Source organism: Puma concolor, chromosome A2 (genome assembly GCF_028749965.1).
Source record: "Puma concolor isolate L17-30 chromosome A2, mPumCon1.1.hap2, whole genome shotgun sequence".
Taxonomy (NCBI): domain Eukaryota; kingdom Metazoa; phylum Chordata; class Mammalia; order Carnivora; family Felidae; genus Puma; species Puma concolor.
The window spans coordinates 168684760-168706766 of record NC_141668.1 but is presented as its reverse complement, the minus strand read 5'-3'; the positions used below and the strand labels follow the sequence as shown (position 1 = coordinate 168706766).

The 22007-nt window shown below is 61.5% G+C and overlaps 1 protein-coding gene across 7 annotated transcripts in view; it reads left to right on the top strand.

Annotated features, from left to right (window-relative positions):
- KDM4B (lysine demethylase 4B) overlaps positions 1–22007 on the top strand; it is a 135638-nt gene that overhangs the window by 39446 nt on the left and 74185 nt on the right. For all 7 annotated transcript variants that reach the window (XM_086699404.1, XM_086699403.1, XM_086699401.1 and 4 more), the window contains 4 exons: positions 8411–8576; positions 14011–14186; positions 14730–14844; positions 17968–18161. In XM_086699404.1, coding sequence (XP_086555530.1) covers positions 8436–8576; positions 14011–14186; positions 14730–14844; positions 17968–18161 — 626 coding nt within the window. In that variant the 5' untranslated portion in view covers positions 8411–8435. The remainder of the gene's footprint in view (positions 1–8410; positions 8577–14010; positions 14187–14729; positions 14845–17967; positions 18162–22007) is intronic.

Here is a 22007-nt window from a genome sequence, read left to right as displayed (position 1 = left end):
TAGTTGACGCTCCCCGAGGAGGAGGAGGAGGATGTGGAGGACTTTCTAGTCTCTCTTCCTTGCCGGACCCTGACCACAGGCACAGGCACCTGGCCCTCTCTGCAGCCGCTTGTGGGACACAGTGACACAGCACCGGGCCCACACGGGGGACCAGATGAGGGGGGTTGAGGGGGCTCTTGTGTCACCTCTGCGGTAGGTTCCCCCTCGAGTCCTGGTGACGCAGAGGCCCCTCCTGGGGAGCGATTGCGCTCCAGGACCTGACTGCCGTCGCCCCCTTTCGGGAGCTGTCCTCTGCCAGCAGGAGCTGTGCCGAGGTGGGGGCAGGCTGGCTGGGGGTCACTGGGCGTTTCATCCGATGGCCAGACCTCCTGGCCCGGAGCCTGGCAGGGGCAGGTAGAGGTGAGGGGTTGGGGGGAGAGAGGCCCCTTTGGGGCAGGGGATGGGCCTCCCCGAGAAGGACTGGGGTTCCCAGGGAACTTTCAGACATCATGTTCATGGAGCCCCAGCTACTTCCCAAGACAAGGGTAGTTAAGTATTTCTCAAGGTTATATTTCCTCACAGTTAACCTTCATCGTAAGGTCACATTTGCTCAGAGGACATACTTTCAGGCATGTTACATATCACAACCTCAGAGGTGCAGATTCCCCCCATCCACATCCTGGAAAACGTCTGCCATCCGACCTCATAACCCGTCAGGGTCAGTCTCTGAGCCCTTCAGTCAGAAAACCTGAGGCTGCGTCCTGGGCCGGAGCAATCCTCTCCCCTCTGGTTCCGGTTTGCGGATTGCTCACTGGCTGTGGGGGCCCCACCCCTCACGTGTTTGTTCCCACTCTGCGGGGAGGCCTCCGGGGCTCAGTGCGCCCCTTTATCAGGATCCAGGGGGCTTCTGTCCTGGGGCTGGATTCCAGATGTGGGGACAGCCTTCTGCTCCTGACCAGGTGGCAGCTGGGGCGGGGCGGGGGGGGGGCGGGGGGGGGTGGGGGTTGCGGGCGGACGAGGGCGCCAGGCCGTGTAGGGCCCGTGGTGGCCGAGGACTCCTCGGGGTCGGCCGGTGTCTCCCCCCACAGCTCACGAGTCCCTGCGTTGAAAGACCCCCGGGTGGGGTGCCAGGCCTTCCCCGGGCCCAGGTGACCATGACTCAGAGAAAGGCCCCGACCCAAACAGGCAGCCCCGGGCAGCCCTGCCCAACGTCGCCCTCTTGCGACACATCCCTGGGCTGACGATGCTTGTTCCTCTTCCGGGTGTGGGGTGTGGGGAGGAGCTACCTGGGGTTGCCCCCGACAGCCGGGCGCTGCCCTTACGTACTGCGATCGTTGGTCCCGGGTGGCCGGGAGGGCATCAGGCCAGGAAGGCCCGCGGCATGCGGGGTCCCGAGCAAACGACTTGAAAGACGTTAATAACCTGACGGAGATAAACTTCACGTACTTGGAATTCGCCCATGGGGGCGTGTGTCCCCGCGATGGTCGGCATATGTGCCTCTCTGCTCTGGGCCTCGCAGTGAGGACACTCTCCTTTCTGTGAGAGGTCAGGCGGGTCGCAGCCAGGGAACCCACCAGGAGGCTCGGGGCCGCCCTGCCTGTTAGGGAAAAAAACCCGGTGCACAGCCCAGCTGGCTCTGGCTTCACGGTGTCGCCCTGCCTCTGCACGGGTGGCGGGGCCTGGCTCGGGTCTGGGGGGGCCGCCGGGACGGGAGGTGGGCGCCCCCAGCCAGAAGTCGGGCTGTGCTTGGACGGGCGGAGGGGACGGGGGTTCCAGGGTGTCCCTCCTGTGAGGCGGCCGTGGCTCCCACAGCCGAGGGAGCCTCACGGGGGGTGGGGGTGTCACACGAGTGGAAATCCTGAGGGATTCGCGGTGACTTGATTCTCTCCCATGCCTGGGAGGCCACACTTCTGGGTGAGTCTCACAGGCAGAAATCAAGCCGTCGGCAGGTGGCTCCTTCGGGAGACGTCGGAGCAGAAGTGATTTTCTTTCCTGTTTTTTAAAAACTTATTTTATTTATTTATTTATTTATTTATTTATTTATTTATTTATTAAAAAAAATTTTTTTTTTCAACGTTTATTTATTTTGGGGACAGAGAGAGACAGAGCATGAACGGGGGAGGGTCAGAGAGAGAGGGAGACACAGAATCGGAAACAGGCTCCAGGCTCTGAGCCATCAGCCCAGAGCCCGACGCGGGGCTCGAACCCACGGACCGCGAGATCGTGACCTGGCTGAAGTCGGACGCTTAACCGACTGCGCCACCCAGGCGCCCCTTAAAAACTTATTTTAACGTACTTTAATTAATTAATTAATTTTTAAGGGAATGATTCTTTTTTTTTTTTTTTTTTAATTTTTTTAACGAAAATACTCGCTGTCAAATTGGTTTCCATACAGCAACACCCAGGGCTCATCCCAACAGGTGCCCGCCTCCATGCCCACCACCCACCCTCCCCTCCCCCCAACCCCATCAACCCCCCGGTTCTCTGTATTTAAGCGTCTCTAACGGTTTGCCTCCCTCCCTCTCTGTTTGTACCTATTTATTCCCCTCCCCTCCCCTCCCCCACGGTCTTCTGTCAAGTTTCTCACGATCCACATAGGAGTGAAAACATATGGTATCTGTCCTTTCCGGACCGACTTATCTCACTCAGCATAATACCCTCCGGTTCCATCCACGTTGTTGCAAATGGCAGGATTTCATTCTTTCTCATTGCCAAGTACTATTCCGTTGTATCTGTAAACCACATCTTCTTTATCCGTTCGTCAGTTGATGGACATTTAGGCTCTTTGCATAATCTGGCTATTGTTGAAAGCGCTGCTATAAAGTTTAATTTTTTTTAAGATTAGTTATTTTTGAGAGAGAGAGGGAGAGACAGAGTGTGAGCGGGGGAGGGGCAGACAGAGAGGGAGACACAGAATTTGAAGCAGGCTCCAGGCTCCGAGCTGTCAGCACAGGGCCCGACGCGGGGCTCGAACTCACGGACTGTGAGATCATGACCTGAGCCGAAGTCGGACGCTTAACCTACTGAGCCACCCAGATACCCACTGCCCCCCCCCCACCCCCGGAAGTGATTTTCTTGATCTTGTTCAGCTTCAGAGGACTGGGTGCTTTCCCTGGCGCGGGCCCTTCTTTGGATCCGTGCAGCCTCTGCCCCTGCATTGTCTCTTCTCTCATGAGGATCCAGGATCATCCCCAGGTCAGGCTCCGTAGTGTCCCTTTTATGGTGGAAGGGGACACAGTCCTAGTCCCGGGGACTAGGACGTGGCCGTCTGGGGGGCATTCTGCTGCCCACCACAATCTTACCCAAACCTCTCCCACCTGCCTCTCCCCCCCACCTTCTGCCGGCCGGGCCAGTGGTCTCCCCTGCCCTTGGTTCCTCCTTCCCCACCCTTGCCTCTGCCCTTGAAATCATCCAGCCCCCTCGACTCTACTGTTGTCCCTGGCTCTGCCTTGTCTGCCGGCTTCCACGCTGGCCCCCTGCAGCCGGGCCTGACTGTAGTGCCTGTCGGGCCCAGGACGAAGTGAGACCCTTAGGCCTCTCGGTCTAAAATGGAAGGATTTCGGGCACTTGGGTGGCTCAGTCGGTTAAGCATCTGACTCTTGATCCCAGCTTGGGTCACCATCTCACCGTTCATGAGTTTGAGCCCCACATCGGGCTGATGGTGGCAGGGCCGGCTTGGGATTCTCTCTCTTCCTCTCTCTCTCTGACCCTGCCCTGCTCTCTCTCTCTCTCTCTCAGTAAGTAAACTTTAAAAAAATGTAAAATGGAATAATTTCAAGTGGGCAACGGCCGAGTGTTAAACCCGGGCCAGGGGTGACTGCCTGGGTCTTGAGCCCACGAGGCCGGCCTTGGCTGTAGTCCATTTCCCACGGCCAGAGAGGGCTTTCTCAGGATGTTAATGGGGTCTTTAACCCCTTAGTGCCCTTGCCCTAAACTCCCAGGGGCTTCCCGGTCAACCCAACATAGCATGCGCCCCACCACGTGGCCCTCCCGGCTCGCCGTCCACTCACCTTTTCCCTGCCATCGCCAAGATTCTTCCCTCTGCCTGGAATTTTCTCTCGCCCCTGACCTCCGTGTGATTTGCACCCTGATTGAATTGGACATTCGGTTTTGGCCAGACAGACCCCCGCCTCCCGGTGCTGTCCTGTCACACGCTGGCTTTGTCTTCAGAGTCCTCGCTCACCAGTCTGTGCTGTTGTCTGTCTGTCCCCGACTCGGCCACTTCCAGCTCCAGGACCTAAAACTACCTGTTCCCCGGTCGGCCAAGGAGGATGCCCGGCGCCCGGGCCCCAGCGGCAGGTGGGTGGCCCCGGGCTGCGTCCGTGAGGGCTGTACAGAGTGAGTGGAAACATGACAGCTTCGTGCCTTTGGAGTTGATGAGCATGAGAAGTTTTGTGTGGTTTTGTGAGCATGGAAGGGAAGCAAATCTGAAGACGGCTGCAAGTCAGATCCCCTCCCTGCCCCGTGTCCCCCAGAGGAACGGCCCTCCGCGTCCCAGCACGGGAGACCGGGACAAGGGGGGGTCCCCATCGAGGGGCGTGCCCGGCCGCGGCCCAGGCCAGCAAGGCAGGTGTGTGAGCCCTGACGGGAAACAGCGTGAGAAGGGCCCAGTGGGCAGCGAGCGGTCGCACTTGCCACGCCCGTTTGATTTTAACAAAGCGTCTTGAAGTGTCACCGGCATCATGACCGCACCCCCAGACGAACCGCTGTTCCCTCGTGCCGCCTGACATCCAGCCCTTGTCCGGATTTCCGCAATGGTCCCCGGACGTCTTCCTGAAGCCTGGCTCCTCCGTCACGGCACGCCGACGTCTCTGAGCCCGTTGCAGTGGTTTCTCCAAGGGCAGAACTTTCCTCCCCTTTCCTTCTTGCCACCCTCCGCTCGCCTCTACTTTATTTTTAGTGGGGGGTAGTAACAGCCTTATTGAGCCGTAATTCACACATAAAGCGCACCCACTTAGAGCATACAGTTCCACGGTTTCTACCGTATTCAGAGTTGTGTGACCATCACCAGGCCACAATAATTCCAGAACATTCCATCGCCCCAGAAAAGAAGCTCCATCCCCATCAATAGTCATCCCACCCCCTCCACGGGCCCCCGAAACCCATTAATCTGCTCCCTGTCCGTGGAGGAGCCTGTTCTGGATGTTTCACGCACATGGACCCACACCCCACGTGGCCTCTTGTCCGGTTCCCTCCCTGAGCGTCGTGTGTTCGGGGTCCGTCCGCGGAGCACTGGGTGTCGGCGCGTCGCTCCTGCTCGTGGCCGAGGGACGTGCTGTGCGCGGGGGACACGTTGTGCGTATCTGTGCAACGGTCAGCGGGCACTTGTGTGGTTTCCACCTTCTGGCCAATGTGAGTAACGCTGCTCTGAACACGGATGTAAGAGTTTTTGCGTGGACACGCGTTTTCCCGTCCCCTGGGCATACGTCTATGAGCTGAATTGCTGGGTCACCTGGGAAATTCTACAGTCACTTGTTGAGGAACCGCCGGACTTTTCCACGGCGGCTGCCCCGCTTTCTGTTCCCACCAGCCGTGTGTCGGAGTTCTACTTTGTCCACCCCCTTGCCAACACTTGTTATCGTCCGTCCTTTTTCTCACGGCCGTCCTGGTGGGGGTGTAGCATGTCTCGCTGTGGTTTTGGTTTACGTTTCCCTGATGGCTAATCATGCTGAGCAGCGTTTCATGGGATCGTTGGCTGTGCGTGTATTTTCTTTGAAGAAATGTCCTTTGTGCATTTTTTTACTGGGCTGTGTCTTTTTAGTAGTTCATTGTCAGCGTGCCTGCTTTTCGGCTTGGCGCCGACTTGTAAAGAGTCCACCGCTCTTTCTGGACCGTTCTGCAAGTTCCCTCAGGGTGGTCCTTCCCCCTCCCCACCGGCCCATGTTTCCAATAAACTGGAAGGTTGGCCCAGGGCTGCTGTTCGGTGAGATTCCTTTTCCGTTTCGTAAGTACGTACACGTATGATTTTTATTTGCCTGCCTTCAAAGAACGTGTCAAGGGTATGGAGTGTTGGGATTAGAGACCGTTTTAATTTTCCTCTTTATATTTACCTACTCAAAACCTTCATTTCGAAAGGCACAAATAAGACAGAAGAAAAATCACACGTAATCCACCGCCGGGCTGAATCGAGAGGACGGTGGTGGTTGGAGTAGGGCGTGCCGAAAACCCGCCTGCCGTCTTGTCATCTGCTTTTTCCGCCTCCCGGACGGGAAGCTCGTCTCCGCGACGTGATTTCCGAAGCGCGAGGGAGCTCGTGCGGGCAGGACCCGAGGCGGCCCCCGCCCTGCCCGCGGCAGGCCGGTCGCGGCGAGATGGCGGGCGTACCGCCCGGTGTCCTCTCCCACCGTCGGTGCCGGCTGGCGGACGGGGCCGGAGGCGGCCTCCGCTGGAGGGGACACGGCTGACGGTGACCGGTGCGCCCACCCCCGCAGGCCACCCGCGAGCTGGCCCGGCAGGAAGAGGAGCTGCCGGCCAGCACCGGCCAAGCCACCAGCGGGAGCTGTCGGGTGTGGGAACCCGGGCCCTGCCACCTACCTGCGTGTGGCCTCGGTGAACGACGAAAAACGAGTTTAGTGTGTGGAGCGGATGGGTCACCCACGTCCGTCACGAACAGCAGGGCTGGGGACTGTTGGGTGCTAATGTGCCCGCTGGCAGCCAGCCTGGGCCCTGTCCACGGCGGGCTGGGGGCTCAGGACCCGCGGCCGTGGCCGGGTGGTCGTGTCCAGCGGGGGGCGGGGTTGCTTATCCGTACAAGCTGGGTGGTCAGCAGGATCCCCAGGTCTCACCGCGCCACGCGGTGGGGGTGGCAGGGTGGTGGGAGACGGGTGGGGGGCGGCAGGGTAGGGGGTGGCCTGTGGGCTGAGGGCAGACAAAGGCCCATGAGCCTCAGCTGCAGCCTGTCCTCGTGGTGTTAGAGCTGGTGTCTGGGGTGAGGTCCCCGCACAGGGCGGTCTCCTCAGTCTCCCGTTCTGCGGCTCCCTGCACAGCTCAGTCCGTGCCGACGTTCCAAGAGGGTCCGGTCAAGGTCTCCCCAACCCCCGCCCCCACCCCCAGGGCCACGGGCTCCCGCAGGACAGACACACCCTGTGTTTCTGTGCAGCAACAGAAGTCGTAAGTGTAAGCGAGCCCTGCACCGTGGCCTCTGGGCTGGAGGGGAGAGGGCGGGGGTTGGGTGGGGATTCGGGTCCCAGGCCCTGGCTGCAGGCGACTGGGCTGGGTTGGGGTTGCGTGCTGCTCAGTCCCCGGGATGGGGCTGGTCAGGGCTCCAGGGGGCGGTCTCCTGGGCAGGCAGCCCGGCTGTGGCTGGAGCCCTATAGCTGCCCTGGAGGAAGGTTGGTGACAACCCCTCTCCCTTTATACAGCCACGTTTTCATGGTGGTTCCCTGTGATCCCACCCAGGACTGCTGTCACCTATTGTCACAGGTGTCTGTGGCCTGCCATGCACACTTCAGCTTTGTGGCCGCCCCTCAGGGAAAAGCTTTGGACCTTGCTATGCACACGGGGCGACAGTGATGACCTCCCCCCCCCCCCCCCCCCGGCCACGTGACGGGGTGCTCAGGGCCCCAGAACCTACCCAGCCGGTTCCGAGGGCCGAGCAGAGATTCCTGGGCTCGTGCTGCCCTCTAGTGCCTGCGGAGGGGAGTGCCTTTGGGGAGGCTGTGTCGTGTCCTTCCAGGATCGGCGGGCTTCCTGCCCCTCTTTCTCATTGCCCCTCCTTACGTGGGGGGTCTGGCTAATTGCTTTCCAAGTTCTCAGGTCTGTGTGCACTTGGGTTCCGACCTTTCTCAGATCCTGGAGGGAGGCTGGTCTTTGTCCCTCAAGTTTGGAGAACTTAATCTGACAATAGGGACCCTTCCCCAGAGTCTGTCACCAAGCCCCTCCCTGCTTGGGATGGGCCACCGGCTGCCTCGCTGGGTCCCCTTAACCCCTGGAACGCTCGAGTGTTCCATGCGCCGCTCACAGTGGGGCCGCCCGGGGGAGGGGTTCTCCTGCTGGCTCGGGGGTGCACACCGTGAAGGGCACACCCACACACGGCCTCACTCACCTCCGAGGGCCTCTGCCGCGGGCTGCCGCGGGCGTGGGTATCGGCTCCGAGGTAGACGCGTCGATTCGAAGCTCATGCTGGCGAACCTGGATCCAAAATCCCCCAGAAGGGCAGCCTTGCTTTCTCAGGGCCCTTGCTTTGAAATTAGTGCTCTGGCCGCCAGTGGTGCGTTGGCTTTGAGAACTAGGGCGCCTCTGTTTTTAATTAGTTGAAGTCATTTTGATTTTTTGTGCCAGTGTGGAGATGGAGTCTGTTCCCAGGCTCCTCTCTGGCCCTGGCTTCCCTGCGCGGGCCCTGCCTTTGTCTTCCCGGGGTCGCGGTATCTTTAGCGTGTTGGGAACGGTGGCGGCACTGACACGCTCACGCTCTCTTGTCCTTCCCTCGCAGGTGTGACGGTCCCTCAGCTGCAGCCATGGGGTCTGAGGATCACGGGGCCCAGAACCCGAGCTGTAAAATCATGACGTTCCGCCCAACCATGGAAGAATTTAAGGACTTCAACAAATACGTGGCCTACATCGAGTCCCAGGGAGCCCACCGGGCGGGCCTGGCCAAGGTGGGTGACGCCCTGGGCCCGGCGCCGCTTTCCACCAGCCTCGGCCCCGCGTGTGCCCCGCGGCCCCGGGTCTGGCGTGACCGTGTCTGGGGGCGGCGGGCACCCGTTCGTGGGTCCGCGGGGCCGCTCTGACCTCATTTTCAGCCAGCGTTACGGAGTTCTTCCTGTGGGCCCGGCGTCACAAATGAGTTCCGCAGCCCCTGTCCCTGTGGGACCCGGTGGAGGGGACGAGCCCCGGGGGCGGCGGCGCTTGGCCGAGGGCGGGCGATGAGAGCCGGCGCCGGGCGCCGCGTCCCTTTCCGCGCAGGTCACACCTGCGCGCACATATGTGTGTGGGCGTGCTGTGCGTGACAGCAAACACACGAGGACGGTCTGCGTTGTGTTTTACCATAAAAACCATGGTTTCTTCGTGTTCGGGTCACCCGGTAGTTTGGAGGATTTGTAACCTGTCTGCCTGGAGTTCCCGTCGCTGCCCGTACGACTGCCTCTCCATCTAGGACACCCGCTTCTCTGTTCTTGCAACCCAGGGGTCTGTAAACCTCCACAGAGAGCCAGGCGGTGGGGCAGCCTTGGTGGGGGGGGCAGTCTCTGTCCCATCACCCGGCTCTGTCGCCTTGGGAACCTGTAAACCGAGAGGCGTGGCCACGTGCCAGTAAAAACAGTACTTGGGGGCACTGAAACAGGAAGGCCGTGGAATTTTCACTTGTCCTGAAATCTTCTTTTGTTATTTTTTCCATTTAAAAGCGCAGAAACCCCAACAAGAAGCGGTCAGCATTCTTGATTCTCGGGCTGTGCGAAAGCAGGCGGCGGGCGGGATTTGGCCCAGGGTGTGCTGCCCCCTGGCTGCGGCGAGGAGAGTGATGCCTTTGCCTTCCCGCCCCTGCCTGGTTCTGGGTGGCTTTGTTGCAAGTGTCGGTCCCTCTCGCGGTGAGGGTCGCGCCTTTGATCTCAGCCTAAGGACGCGCCGAGGGCAGCGGGCTCGCCGTGTCTCCTTCCCGCCCTCCTCCTTGATTTTGTTCATCGTACGCGAGACGGTGTGGACACGGCGTTTCCTCCGGGTTGGGGACCGAGCCCCTGCTGTCCCGTTAGCTTCGCTTCTCCCTGTAGCCTCCTTCAGCCGGAAACCCTGGGTCCTGGGTTCTTGCAGGTCCGGGGGCCTTCTGCCCAGCGGGCCACCGTCAGGGGACGGTTTCTTGCCTGCTCTGCCCCATCGAGGCGCCCTGTCGCGGGGGCCCCGGGCGGTGGGCGTGGGCCTCCTCTGCCTTGCCCCTGTCCTTGGCCTACATGTACTTTCCTGGGACGGCAGCCCTTCTGGTTCAAGGTGTCCCTCGTGCCGGGAGGCGTGGCGAGGTGCCGTCCGGCACAGCTCTGCCCGGAGCCCCGTCAGGCCTCCGCGGCTGTCATCCCTGCTTGTTGCTTCTGCCTCACTGTCTCGGGCTCTGCTTTCCTGGCTGGACCCCTGGCCTGGACACTTCCTGAGCTTTCTGTGCCTGGTGCCGTGGCGGCTGCGGGCTCTGTGTCCGCTGTGTGGACCGTGTCTGCGCCTCTGCCTTCCTTCGCTCTTGACTCCTCGGCCCCTGAGCTTCCCCTTTGTGCCCTGGTACCCCGGGACCCTGTGGTAAGCTCACGTACCGGCGGAGTCCGTTTTTGCTGATTTAGACGGAAGGAAACTGTTGGGACCGGATGTTTCGCGAGGCAGGTGTTTCTCGAGTCCGTTTTCCCTCTGCCTCCTGTGTTCCGTGCTCCTTCCAGGGAGTTTGTTTGCTGCTTCCTCTGACGGGTGGTCACCTACGTGTGCGGGGAGGTGAGGGCAGCGCGGGGCGGACCCGGGCACGTCCTGAGAGACGGCGGCATCGCGCCCTCCACACGTGCACACGCGTCCCTGCTGCCTGCCTGCCAGGGACCGCGTGCCGGGGCCTCGAGTCCCTCAGGGGCCTCCCTGCCACTCCGTGGGGACAGGCGGGGACCGGGAGGCGTCCTTGGGCAACCCCTTCTTCTTTCACAGGGGGGCCCTACCTAGGCTCTCAGGGCTGCTGGCTTTTTGTTGGTGTTGTTGGTGTTGTTGTTGTTTTTTACTGTCCGTTTATTTTATTTTTGAGATAGAGTGTGATCCAGGGAGGGTCAGAGAGAGAAAGAGAGAATCCCAAGCAGGCTCACACGGTCAGCACAGAGCCCGACGTGGGGCTCGAACTCACGACCCGTGAGATCATGACGTGAGCTGAAATCAAGAGTCGGGTGCTTAGCCGACTGAGCCCCCCGGGCACCCCAGTTGGCTGCTGGCCTCTTTGGAGAAGGGACCTGGTGTCCTCCTGGCCTGAGAGCGTTCTGCTGATGCCCGTGTCCCCTCACCCTGGTCGCATCGGCCTTGACCGCCCTTCTCTGTTGTCCGTCCTTCTTTGTTGTCCGTGTGGGGTGCCGGGACGTTTCTGTTTCATCAGAGCTGTATCTGTCTCTCCCGCAAGGCTCTGTAGGGCCCGGGGGAACGGGCTGGGGGTGTACGTTCAGTAGATACAGCTGGAGCCCGGGCCCAGGACCAGAAGAGGCTCTGGGGCTGTCGGGGTGCCCCTGTCACGTTCCCTGGCTGCCCTGTGCTCTGGGGCCAGTGCCCAGCTGGGCCCCTGCCCTCTCAGGCCAGCGCTGGGCCTCCCCGGGCTCCTTGGGGAGCGTGGGGCGGGGGGACCAGGGCGGGGCATGAGGACGGGTCATAGTGTCGGGTCCTGTGGGAGGGGGCAGGGGCTTCCGCGCTCGGGCACGCCCCTGGGGACTGTCCCTACGGTGCGGTGGCCCCTCCACCCAGGCCCGCAGCCTGCAAAACGGCCCCGGGAACACGAGGGGTCGGGACAGAGGCTGGCCCCTCATTTCGTTTCCTCTTATGGGGGCTCCCCCCGCTGCGCACCTTCTGCCCCGGCTGCCCAGACACCCGGAGCCACCCTGGCACTGCCTTGTTCGCCTGGGGAGTGGGACCTTTCTGTCCCTCTCGGCCTCGGCTGCAGCTCGGCCTCAGGAGCTTCGAGGAGGGGTCCGTCCACTGGCCCGCCAGGCACCGAGGGGAGGAGTCACGGTGCTCCTGTTTCAGCAGATGATACCCGTGAGCGGTTGTGCAGCCGGGAGCCTCCTTTCAGATCCTGGTCTCACAGAGATTTGAGGGTGTCAGGCCACAGCACGTTAGGCCCGCTCCATCACATGCCTTTTCCAGAACCTTCTTAGCGTGTGGCCAGGCCAGTGTAGCTCATGAGGGCCCGAAGCATCCCTCTCTGGTTTCCTGATGTTTTCCACGGCAGTCGAAAATTTGGGAGTGATGCATTTGGTTCATTTTAATTTTTTTTTACATTTATTTATTTTTGGTAGAGAGAGACTGAGCACAAGTGGGGGTGGGGGGCAGAGAGAGAGCGGGAGACACAGAATCGGAAGCAGGCTCCAGGCTCCGAGCTGTCAGCACAGAGCCCGACGCGGGGCCCGAACCCACGGACCGTGAGATCATGACCTGAGCCAAAGTTGGACCCCTAACCGACTGAGCCACCCAGGCGCCCCGCGTTTGGTTCATTTTAGAGCCTTAATTGACGGACCGGCTTCCTCCAAAGGAACTGAATGGGTAGACTCCCCAGTTCCCCTCGGTGAACACATTTTGGACCAGATCCAGGGCCCTTTTCCCACAGGAGGAAGTAAGTCCAGGCTTCTTTATAAGAGGGGGCGCAACCTCCATGGTTCAAGAGCCACTCAGGCTCACAGCCCTTCGTCCCAGGACCCGTTCTCCGGGAGAGCGTCTCGGGTGCCCGAACCACAGGCCCTTTCGTTTGTATTTGTGGCATTTCCAGCCTCCAGCGTGTTAGCTACTCGTTATCACCTGACTCGTCTGGTTTTTCACTTGAAATCTAAGAAAACCATGGACTGGCAGGCTGAGCCCCGCACCCCGTTGTCATGAGGCCTCACACCAGACATGGGCACCCAGGGCACTTACCGCAACTCTGGGCACAGAGTAGGAGGGGGGACGTCCCCAGAAAAGGCCTCGATTGAGCAGCCGTGTCCCTATTTAATGAAAATCAGGGTTCCCAGCTTGGGCACTGCTGACCTCGAGGTGGGTCATTCCCTCTGGGGGCGTCCTGGGCACTTCCGGGGCCTAAGCAGCATCCCGCATCCACGCCAGGAGGTCGTGACGGCCATGGGTGTCCCCAGAAATCGCCCAATGTCACTTGGGGGCAGGATCCCCCTGGGCGGGACCCATTGCCTTCTTCTAAAATTTTTTTTTTTTTTTTCAACGTTTATTTATTTTTGGGACAGAGAGAGACAGAGCATGAACGGGGGAGGGGTAGAGAGAGAGGGAGACACAGAATCGGAAACAGGCTCCAGGCTCTGAGCCATCAGCCCAGAGCCTGACGCGGGGCTCGAACTCACGGACCGTGAGATCGTGACCTGGCTGAAGTCGGACGCTTAACCGACTGCGCCACCCAGGCGCCCCCCCCATTGCCTTCTTCTAATGGCTGTTGTTATTGACTCTTGGTCTGTCAATAACTCCAGCAGTGTGGACGGTGGAGGTGAGCCTTTCTGCTGTTAATAGGTGACTGGAGAGTAAGTGTTTTCGTTGCCAAGCAAAACGTTTTCTAACACCGATGTGTATAGGGGAGTCCTTGGGGATGGTGAATGAACTGCAGCCGTTCTGGAAGCCCTCTGCAAACTCAGCATCGGTGTGGCGATGGTCCTCCCTGGCCCTCAGCTGGGCGAGGCTCGGGCCTCCCCAGAGGTCTTGGCTGGCGCACTGAAGGCAGGTTGGTTTAGTTCTTTTCCCAGAGCTGTTGGGTGGCCCGCTGGGTGCCTGGGAAGGAGATTGGTCATTTACAAACACCTGCCCAGGACAAGGGCCTTCACAGAAGTGCGCCTGGCACCCAGGAGGCCCCTGCCCGGCCTGGAGGCCTCGCCCGGCCCAGGAGGGGTAGGAGGAGGGCCAGAAGCAAGCTCAGCACAGACCTGGGCCCCCTTCCGCCTGGGGCGACACTTCCCGCAGCCCTCGTGTCCCTCCTGGAGAGGGGCGGCGAGGGCTTGGCCCAGAGCTGCAGTGCGCGTGCTTTTCCTGAGGCGGCCCTCCCAGGTCTCGTCCCCCCGGGTTTGTGTCATCGTCACCCTCCTGCCTTCGGCGCCTCACTCACTCTTCTGTGTCTTTGCACGTGGGCCTTGTCGCCTCTCTCCAGTCTCCTTGTGTCTTCCAGGGTCCTGGCCCGGCTGGTCCTGAGCTGCAGGGGGCCTGAGGGGCAGTGTCGGGAGGCCGGGGCAGTGGTGCCCGCGGCCCCGCACAGACCACCTGGGAGTTTGATGAAGCGCGTAAAAGGTTCTCGGTGCCCGAGGCGTGTGGCCCGGACACGCCCCCAGGGGGCCGCCGCTGGTCTCCGGGGCAGGGCCTTGCGTCCGAGGCGCCGCTGAGTCGCCCCTCTCCGTCTTGCAGATCATCCCCCCAAAGGAGTGGAAGCCGAGGCAGACGTACGATGACATCGACGACGTGGTCATCCCGGCCCCCATCCAGCAGGTGGTGACGGGCCAGTCGGGCCTCTTCACACAGTACAACATCCAGAAGAAGGCCATGACGGTCGGGGAGTACCGCCGCCTGGCCAACAGCGAGAAGTACGTGGCTGGGGCTGAGGCCACTGTGGGGACGGGCCCCCGACACCCGGCCTCCGAGGGGGAGCCACACACCTTGAGGGGCCTCCGTGGCCCCGGCCCTGCACTTGTGGTGTCCACGGCACACGCACGCACACCTGCACTGCGTCCCCTCCCTCGCTCCCTGCGCGCTTTGTGCATTTCTGTTTCCGTTTCCGTTTCCGAGGGCGGTCTCTCTGCTCCCCAGCCCAAGCGGCCCTCGAGGGCAGGGCGGCAGCCGCCTCCTCCTGCGGCCCCCACACAGCACCGGCCTCCCGGCCTGGCCTCTCGTGATTGCAGAGTTGAGGATCGAGAGGACCCTCCGAGCCCCTGCTGTCCCGGGTGGTTGACGGGGCGGGACGAGCGGGGGGGGGGGGGGGGGGGGGCGGGGGGGGCGTCCCAGGCGGGGCAGCCCCATCCCTTATGCACTCAGCCTCCCGGTGGCCATGGGGCCGCGCCCGTGTTCTCCACGCCCCGGGGATGGGGGTGGGCCCCACGGCCACGTTCAGGGTGCTGCTCCTCCCACAGGTATTGCACCCCGCGGCACCAGGACTTCGACGATCTGGAGCGCAAGTACTGGAAGAACCTCACCTTCGTCTCCCCCATCTACGGGGCCGACATCAGCGGCTCCCTGTACGATGACGTGAGTACCGGGGCCCCCGAGACGCTCCGGGGGTGTGACGGACGCCGTGTCCTGCTGAACCGTGGAGGGAAAGGCGCAAGCGTGGGACTCGATCTTGAAATGTGGGCGCTAAGACGCCCCGGCAAGCTCAGCTGGGCTTTCTGTCCGGGCTCCGTGCGCGTCCACATGCCAAGTCTTTGGGGGGCGGGGGCGGGGGGAGGAGAGAAGGAATTCAGGCGCGTTCTGATTTGCAGAATCTTTCCTACGAAATCATCAGCCCCTCCTGCCCTGATCATTCGCCATGTCCCTGCGGCTGGACCAAAGCAGCCCCGTCACAAAGTGGTCTTCCGGAGGCCACACGGAGCATTTCCTTCCTTCTGCCAGGGGCCTCCTAATCCCCAGTTAGTCTCGTGGTTTTCCTCTTGAATTCCTAGTGCTCCATCATCCGGGAAACCTGGGGATGTTCTAGCCCCCGTGCCGGGCCGGGAGGACCCTGGGGGTGCCTGGGGCAACGGAGGGGCCTCTGCTGGCTCCTCAGCCCTCGGACCTGATGCTGGCCTTGCCCGTCCAGGGGTGTAGACCAGGCATTGGTGGAAACGTGGTGCAGAGGCCCTGCAGAGGTGCTGCTGTTCAGCACGCGGGGGCTTGAGTGGGACGTACCCTTTTCTAGGGGACAGTTTATTAACACTTATGGGACTTCCGGTAACCCTGGGAAGGATCTACTGGGGTTGATGTCCAAGCTCCTAAGCCTGACTCTCCCCTGGGTGTGCTCTGCCCTGGAGTTCTGCCCTGGGTGGCCCCTCAGCTGCCATGTCTGCCCCCCGCCCCAGATCGTCACCGTGAAGGTCCCTTCTTGCTGGAACACACTTTATCCGCTCAGCCGTGCTCCTCATGACGGCAGCTGGGGGTGCCCCCTGAGATCTGGGCTGGGGTCCCAGCTGGCGTGGGTGGGAGTAAAGCCCCCTCCTGAGAAGGGCCAGGACCCCCCCCGCCCCCGAACCCATCAGGACAGGCCGTGACTTGTGGTTCCCAAGAGGTGTGACTGTTGGGTGGGTCCCAGCAGTCTGCCCACCTTGGGGAGCCTGTCTGACCTGTGGCCCGCTGGCCTTCCAGCTAGAGGGTCCCACTGTGCAGCGTGGGTGGGTCTGCTCTCCCAAGCTGGGCACCAAGGGCGTGTCAGGCTTGAAGTGAGCTCACCCCTGGGAACCTGAGGGAGAGGCCCTCGCCCTGGGAGGTCAGGGACCGAGCTTGCCCCTGGTCCTGGTTCCCCCTTCTTGGACCTCGGTTTCCCACATCCAGTGGCTGGTCCTGTGGCAAGGGAGTCCTGGACAAGGAGGGTCCCTCTCCCTGGGACCCTGAGCTCATCCACTTGGCCCGGACCCCAAAGCATTGGCAAGCTTGTGAGGCCACGTGGCCAGGCCTGAGGGCAGAGTTGCATGCACCCTTGGGTGTGGCGAGGGCCGGAGGACGGGGATCCCAGGGGCCCTGTGGGGCACACACACATTTAAAAAAATTATCATTATTATTATTATTTTTTTTTAATTTTTTTTTTTCAACGTTTATTTATTTTTGGGACAGAGAGAGACAAAGCATGAACGGGGGAGGGGCAGAGAGAGAGGGAGACACAGAATCGGAAACAGACTCCAGGCTCTGAGCCATCAGCCCAGAGCCCGACGCGGGGCTCGAACTCACGGACCGTGAGATCGTGACCTGGCTGAAGTCAGACGCTTAACCGACTGCGCCACCCAGGCGCCCCATTATTTTTTACATTTACATCCAGGTTACTTAGCATATAGCGCAGTAACGGTTTCAGGAGTAGAATCCCGTGATTCGTCCTCTACGTATAACACCCAGTGCTCATGCCAACAAGCGTCTTCCTTAATGCCCCTCATCCATTTAGCCCATCCCCCTGCCCATGACCCCTCCAGCAGCCCTCAGTTCTGTATATTTAAGAGTCTCTTATGTTTTGTCCCCCTCTCTGTTTTAATATTATTTTTGCTTCCCTTGCCTTAGGTTTATCTGTTTGGTATCTTATATTCCTTATATGAGTGAGGTCGTATGATATTTGTGTTTCTCTAATTTCACTTAGCATAATACTCTCTGGTTGCATCCACGTTGTTGCAAATGGCAAGAATTCATTCTTTTTGATTGCTGAGTAGTATTCCATTCTGTGTGTGTGTGCGTGCGTGTGTGTGTGTGCATGTGTGTGTACCACGTCTTCTTTGTCCGTTCATCCATCGATGGACATTTGGGCTGTTTGTTTGGCTGTTGTTGATGTTTATAAACATGGGGAGCATGTGTCCCTTCGAAACAGCACCCCTGTATCCCGTGGGTAAATGCCTAGAAGTGTGATTGCTGGGTCGTAGGGTAGTTCTATTTTTAGTTTTTTGAGGAACCTCCAGACTGGTTTCCAGAGTGGCTGCACCAGCTTGCATTGCCACCAACAATGCAAAAGAGAGCCTCTCTCTCCGCATCCTCGCCAGCATGTTGTTGCCTGAGTTGTTGATTTTAGCCGTTTTGACAGGTGTGAGGTGGTATCTCATTGTGGTTTTGATTGTATTTCCCTGATGAGTGACATGGAGCATTTTTTCACGTGTGTGTTCACAATTTGGATGTCTTCTTTGGAGAAGTGTCTATTCTCAGCACAGCTTTCACCTCCCATGATTTTTTTTTTTTTTTAATATTTTTAATGTTTGTTTATTTTTGAGAGAGAGAGAGACACAGACAGAGTGCAGGAAGGGGCATAGAGAGAGGCAGACACAGAATCCAAAGCAGACTCCAGGCTCTGAGCTGTCAGCACAGAGCCCGATGTGGGGCTCGAACCCACAAACCGTGAGATCATGACCTGAGCTGAAGTCAGACGCTCAACCAACTGAGCCACTCAGGCGCCCCGTCACCTCCCATGATTAACACACAGCTCAGTGTGGAATCCGGAGAAAGTCCTGCCTGACTGCCTGGCCTGGGGCCGGTGTCTCAGGGGGGTTGCAGACCCTGGGGCGGGTTTAGGGCCGACCGCTGGCGCTCGGGCCCTCTGCGGGGCCACGCCGTAGCCTCCCTGTGCTGCCGCTGGCGTCTGGGGGTGGCCGGGGCCCGGGGGTGGCTGGCCGCCAACCGCACGCTCAACCGTGTGCGGGTCGCCCGCAGGACGTGGCCCAGTGGAACATCGGGAGCCTGCGGACCATCCTGGACATGGTGGAGCGCGAGTGCGGCACCATCATCGAGGGCGTCAACACCCCCTACCTGTACTTCGGCATGTGGAAGACCACCTTCGCCTGGCACACGGAGGACATGGACCTTTACAGCATCAACTACCTGCACTTCGGGGAGCCCAAGTCCTGGTGAGCGTCCGCGGCGGCCGGGGCTGCGGGAGGGGCTGCGGATCGGCTCGTCCGGGGCACACGGGGCAGGGGTGCCTTTGGACGACCCCTCGGGGACACGGCTGGACCCGTGGCCGGGCAGGCGGAAGCTGAGGGGCATCTGGCCCTGTTGGCTCCAGGGACAGTCTCGGTTGGTGATGAGGGGATGTGTGTCCCCAGAAACGAGCTTCCTGCCCCCCTCCCCCCCCCAGAGCCTGTGGTTTGCTACCCGTGGAGACTATGGGGGCGGCATCCGCGAAGTGTCTGCTGTGCTGGGGGCTCTCCCTGGGGCCGCAGGCCTGGGGTGGGCGGCTGTGAGCACTGAGCCTCCCCTGGCCTCCCCACAGCGGCTCCAGGCCCCCTGCGGTCAGGGGCGCGGTACACCCACTGGTTTGCCGGGCTGGTGTGGGCGTGCGCCCCGCGGGCCACTCTGTGGGCCGTGGGCCCTGCAGGCTGGGCCGAATATCCAGCGCGACCCGTGTTCCGGAATCTCCGAGCCGAGCGCCCCCTTCGCACCCACAGCCTCTGCTGCAGGACAGCCGGAGCCGCCTTCTGTGCAAGGCTGTCTTTGTTCACTGCTGTTTCCAGCAGAGATTTCTGAGCCGGGCTTTGCACCTCCCTGCCTCTTCCCAGCTGTCCAGAAGGTTCTGTTATTCTGTTACAGTAATCATCACAGCTCAGAGGGAGCTGGGGGCGGAGGGGGGGGGAGCCCCCCGGGAGCAGAGCGTGGCACTCTGGAGCTCAGCCGAGTGCTTTTGTGTGTGGAGACGGCAGGGGTGGGGGGGGGTGCACAGCCCGGCTGGGGACCCAGGCAGACCCTGGCCGAGGTACCCCTTAACTTGGTGTCCCAGCTGACAGCTGAGCCCTGAGCGGCTGGGCCTGTGCCCAGAGGCATGGGGGGAGGCCACCCCCGGTCCTTTTAAGTGTCAGGGACGCCCCGGAGCCCTTGCCAAGGCGGGTGGGCGCAGGCGCTCTGAGCAGAAGGCTCAGACTCTGGCAGGAGGCCCCAGGTGGAAGCCAGGCCTCCCGGGTCCAGGTGTTGGCCGTGTGACCACCCTCTCCTGACCTCTGATGCTGGCACGGTGGAACCCCGGCCGTGCTGTCCAGCCATGGGCTCCTGCCCCGACAGGGAAGGATGAGGAAGCGTTAGGGCTGAACGTGGCCTGGGCTCTGTGTGAGTTTCCCGGGGCGGCTCTAACCGATGACCGCTAGGAGCTTATCACGACACACGTGTGTTCTCTGACACTTTTGGAGGCCGGGAGTATGACCCTGGTCTCACCGGGCTACACCCGGGCGTGGGCAGGGCAGTTCCCACCCCCGTGCCCCAGGGAGGCCCGTCTCCCGCCTTTGCCGGCTTCTGGTGGCACCGATCCCTGGCCCCGCAGCCCCTCCTCTGTCCTCACGGCCAGCAGCGTGGGGTCTGCCCGTCTGTCTGCCTCTGACCCTCTGCCTCCGTCCCGTGAGGACTCGTGAGGACGCTGGCCCCCTGGGAACTCAGGGTCACCCCTGCCTCTGGGGCCTCGGCTTAATCCCGTCTGCTGAGTCCCTGTCCTGTGTGAGGCGATGTGCGCGCAGTTGTGGTGATTAAGGCGTGGACATCTTCGGGGCCGCCGTCCTGCGGGCCACGGGCCCTCTGACCTGTGCCTCGTGCTGCATTGTGTTACCTCGGGGATTTGCTGGGATCCTGTTATGACTCCACGGGCTTCTTGTTTTCGATCCATTTATCTCTGTGGCATTCCGTGGCTTCGAATCCGCTGTTGAGCATTGCAGCCTCTAGCTGGGAGGCATTTACCTTTCAGGGAAAACTTGCAGAGAGATGGGTGGGGTTGGTGATGTCCATTTCACAAAGGCCTGGATCTCACACCCCACGCGGTCCTGAGCGTGTTAGTGGAGGCATTTCCTGGAGGGCGGCGTCACCCCTGGGCTGCCCAGGGCGTTACCTTGTCTTCTCCCCTCCATCCCCACTCCCCCGCCCCCCGTGGAGGCCCCAGCCCAGGCCCCCCTTGGAGAGGGGCTGCGCTCTGCCCCCACCGTGGCATGGGGTGTGAGGTGCTCCTCCCCCAGAGCCTCTGCCCGGCAGCCGGCGTCCTCCGCATGGGCCGTGGCAGGCTGAGTGCAGACGAGCAGCCTTCTGGCTCCCCGTACAGATCCACAGGCTGGGGCTGTGTGCGCGTGTACGTGTGTGTGTTCGCATGTGAGTGTGAGGATGTGCGAGTGGTGTTTGTGAGCGTGCGTACGTGTACGTGAAAGTGTATCTGTGTTTGTGCGTACGTGTGTGTGTGTGAAGGTACACGAGCATACGTGTGCGTGAGCATGGGTGTGTACGTGCGTGTGCATGAGTTCCGTGTGTGAGCGTGTGTATGTGTAAGTGTGCGGTCGTGTATTTGTGGCGTATGAGTGTGTGTGTGCCGCGGCCCGGCTCGCTGACAGGATGGTTCCTGGTGCTGCGGGGGGCGGGGGGGGGGGGGGGGGGTCTCGGTCCTGACCCCGCGTGGCTCCCCCAAGCGCCACTAGATGGCGCCCCCACCCTTCCGCACTGGCTGCTGCTTCCTGCCATGGAAATTTCCCAGGTTCTTTCATCCTTTTTATGGACTCCCGACCCCGGCCCTGAGCGCCCCAGAGGCCCCCTGGGACCAGCAGCAGGAGGAGAGCGAGGACTGCGGGGTGGGCAGTGGCAATGCTCAGCCCCCCAGCAGACGCCTGGGTTTTGGCCCGGGGCTACTAGCGAGAGGGATCAGAAAGGGAGAAAAAAGCCTTTAAAGCCCGGAACGAAACCAATAAAAGGAGCCACTGCTGAGTCCTGGCACGAGCTGGCCAGAGGCAGGTTGAGCGCTGAGCCGTGGCCCTGCCTGAGGATGGGGTGGCCTTGCCTGACGTGGGGCGAAGCGTGGGGTGGACAGCGCGGGTCACAGGGCGGTTGACTTGGGAAGTGGCCGGGGGAGCCCAGGGAGGCGGCTGGGCCGGGCCAGTCTCGAGAGGCGGGGGCTGGCTTCGAGGGAGACGAGGGGGCTCCGCGAGCTGTCGGTGGGTGGGAGCCGGCCCTGGAACATGGAGGGTAGCAGCCCCCGGCCGATGGGCAGCTGACAGGCAGGACTGACGGACACCCGGCCCTGCACGCTCGCCCCCTGTCTCTAGCGGCTTGGTGTTCTCCAGGCCACAGCCCAGCATTCCATCCCCTGCTGTCCACCCCCCCCAACCCCTCCCCGCCCCGTTGCCACCCCTTCGCCACAACCCAGTCCTGACAGCCCTAGGCAGCAGTCAGCGAGGCAGGCATTGGGCACAGCAGGAGTTTATCTCAGGGAAAGAATGTTCCGGAAGGCAGCTTGACCTTGGTCTTGGTTCTGGTCCTGAAGGCGGATAGATTGCACGTGGAGGTCCCTCATGCTGACTAGGCGTGGCTGGCGGGCCGTGTGGGAGCCGGCTCCCGCACCCCGTCCTCTGCCAAGCTCCCTGCTCCCCCAGCCGGGGCAGCTCTGCTCAGTCACCATGCTGGCAGCCTTCCCGCCCTCCCCCCAAGACCAGGGTGCCGGCCCCAGATGCCGGCAGGGCGCCCCACACTCATACCAGCTACGTCTGCCGGTGCATCTCCCCGCCAGATGGGGGACCCCGTGAGGGCAGGGCCCTCTGTCTCCTCTGGGTCCCCAGCCCCCAGCCGGAGCCTGGCACAGAGAGGGGGCTCGGTGTTGGGGCCACGGTGGCCCCTTAGCCTCTTGGGAGTGCGGCGCGGCCCCCATGGGAACCGGTCTTCCCGGCGAGATTCCTCTAGGCCACCCCAGACACCAGCCCGGGGGGTGGGCGCCGTGCCTCTGGTCCCCGGGCTGGTGGTCA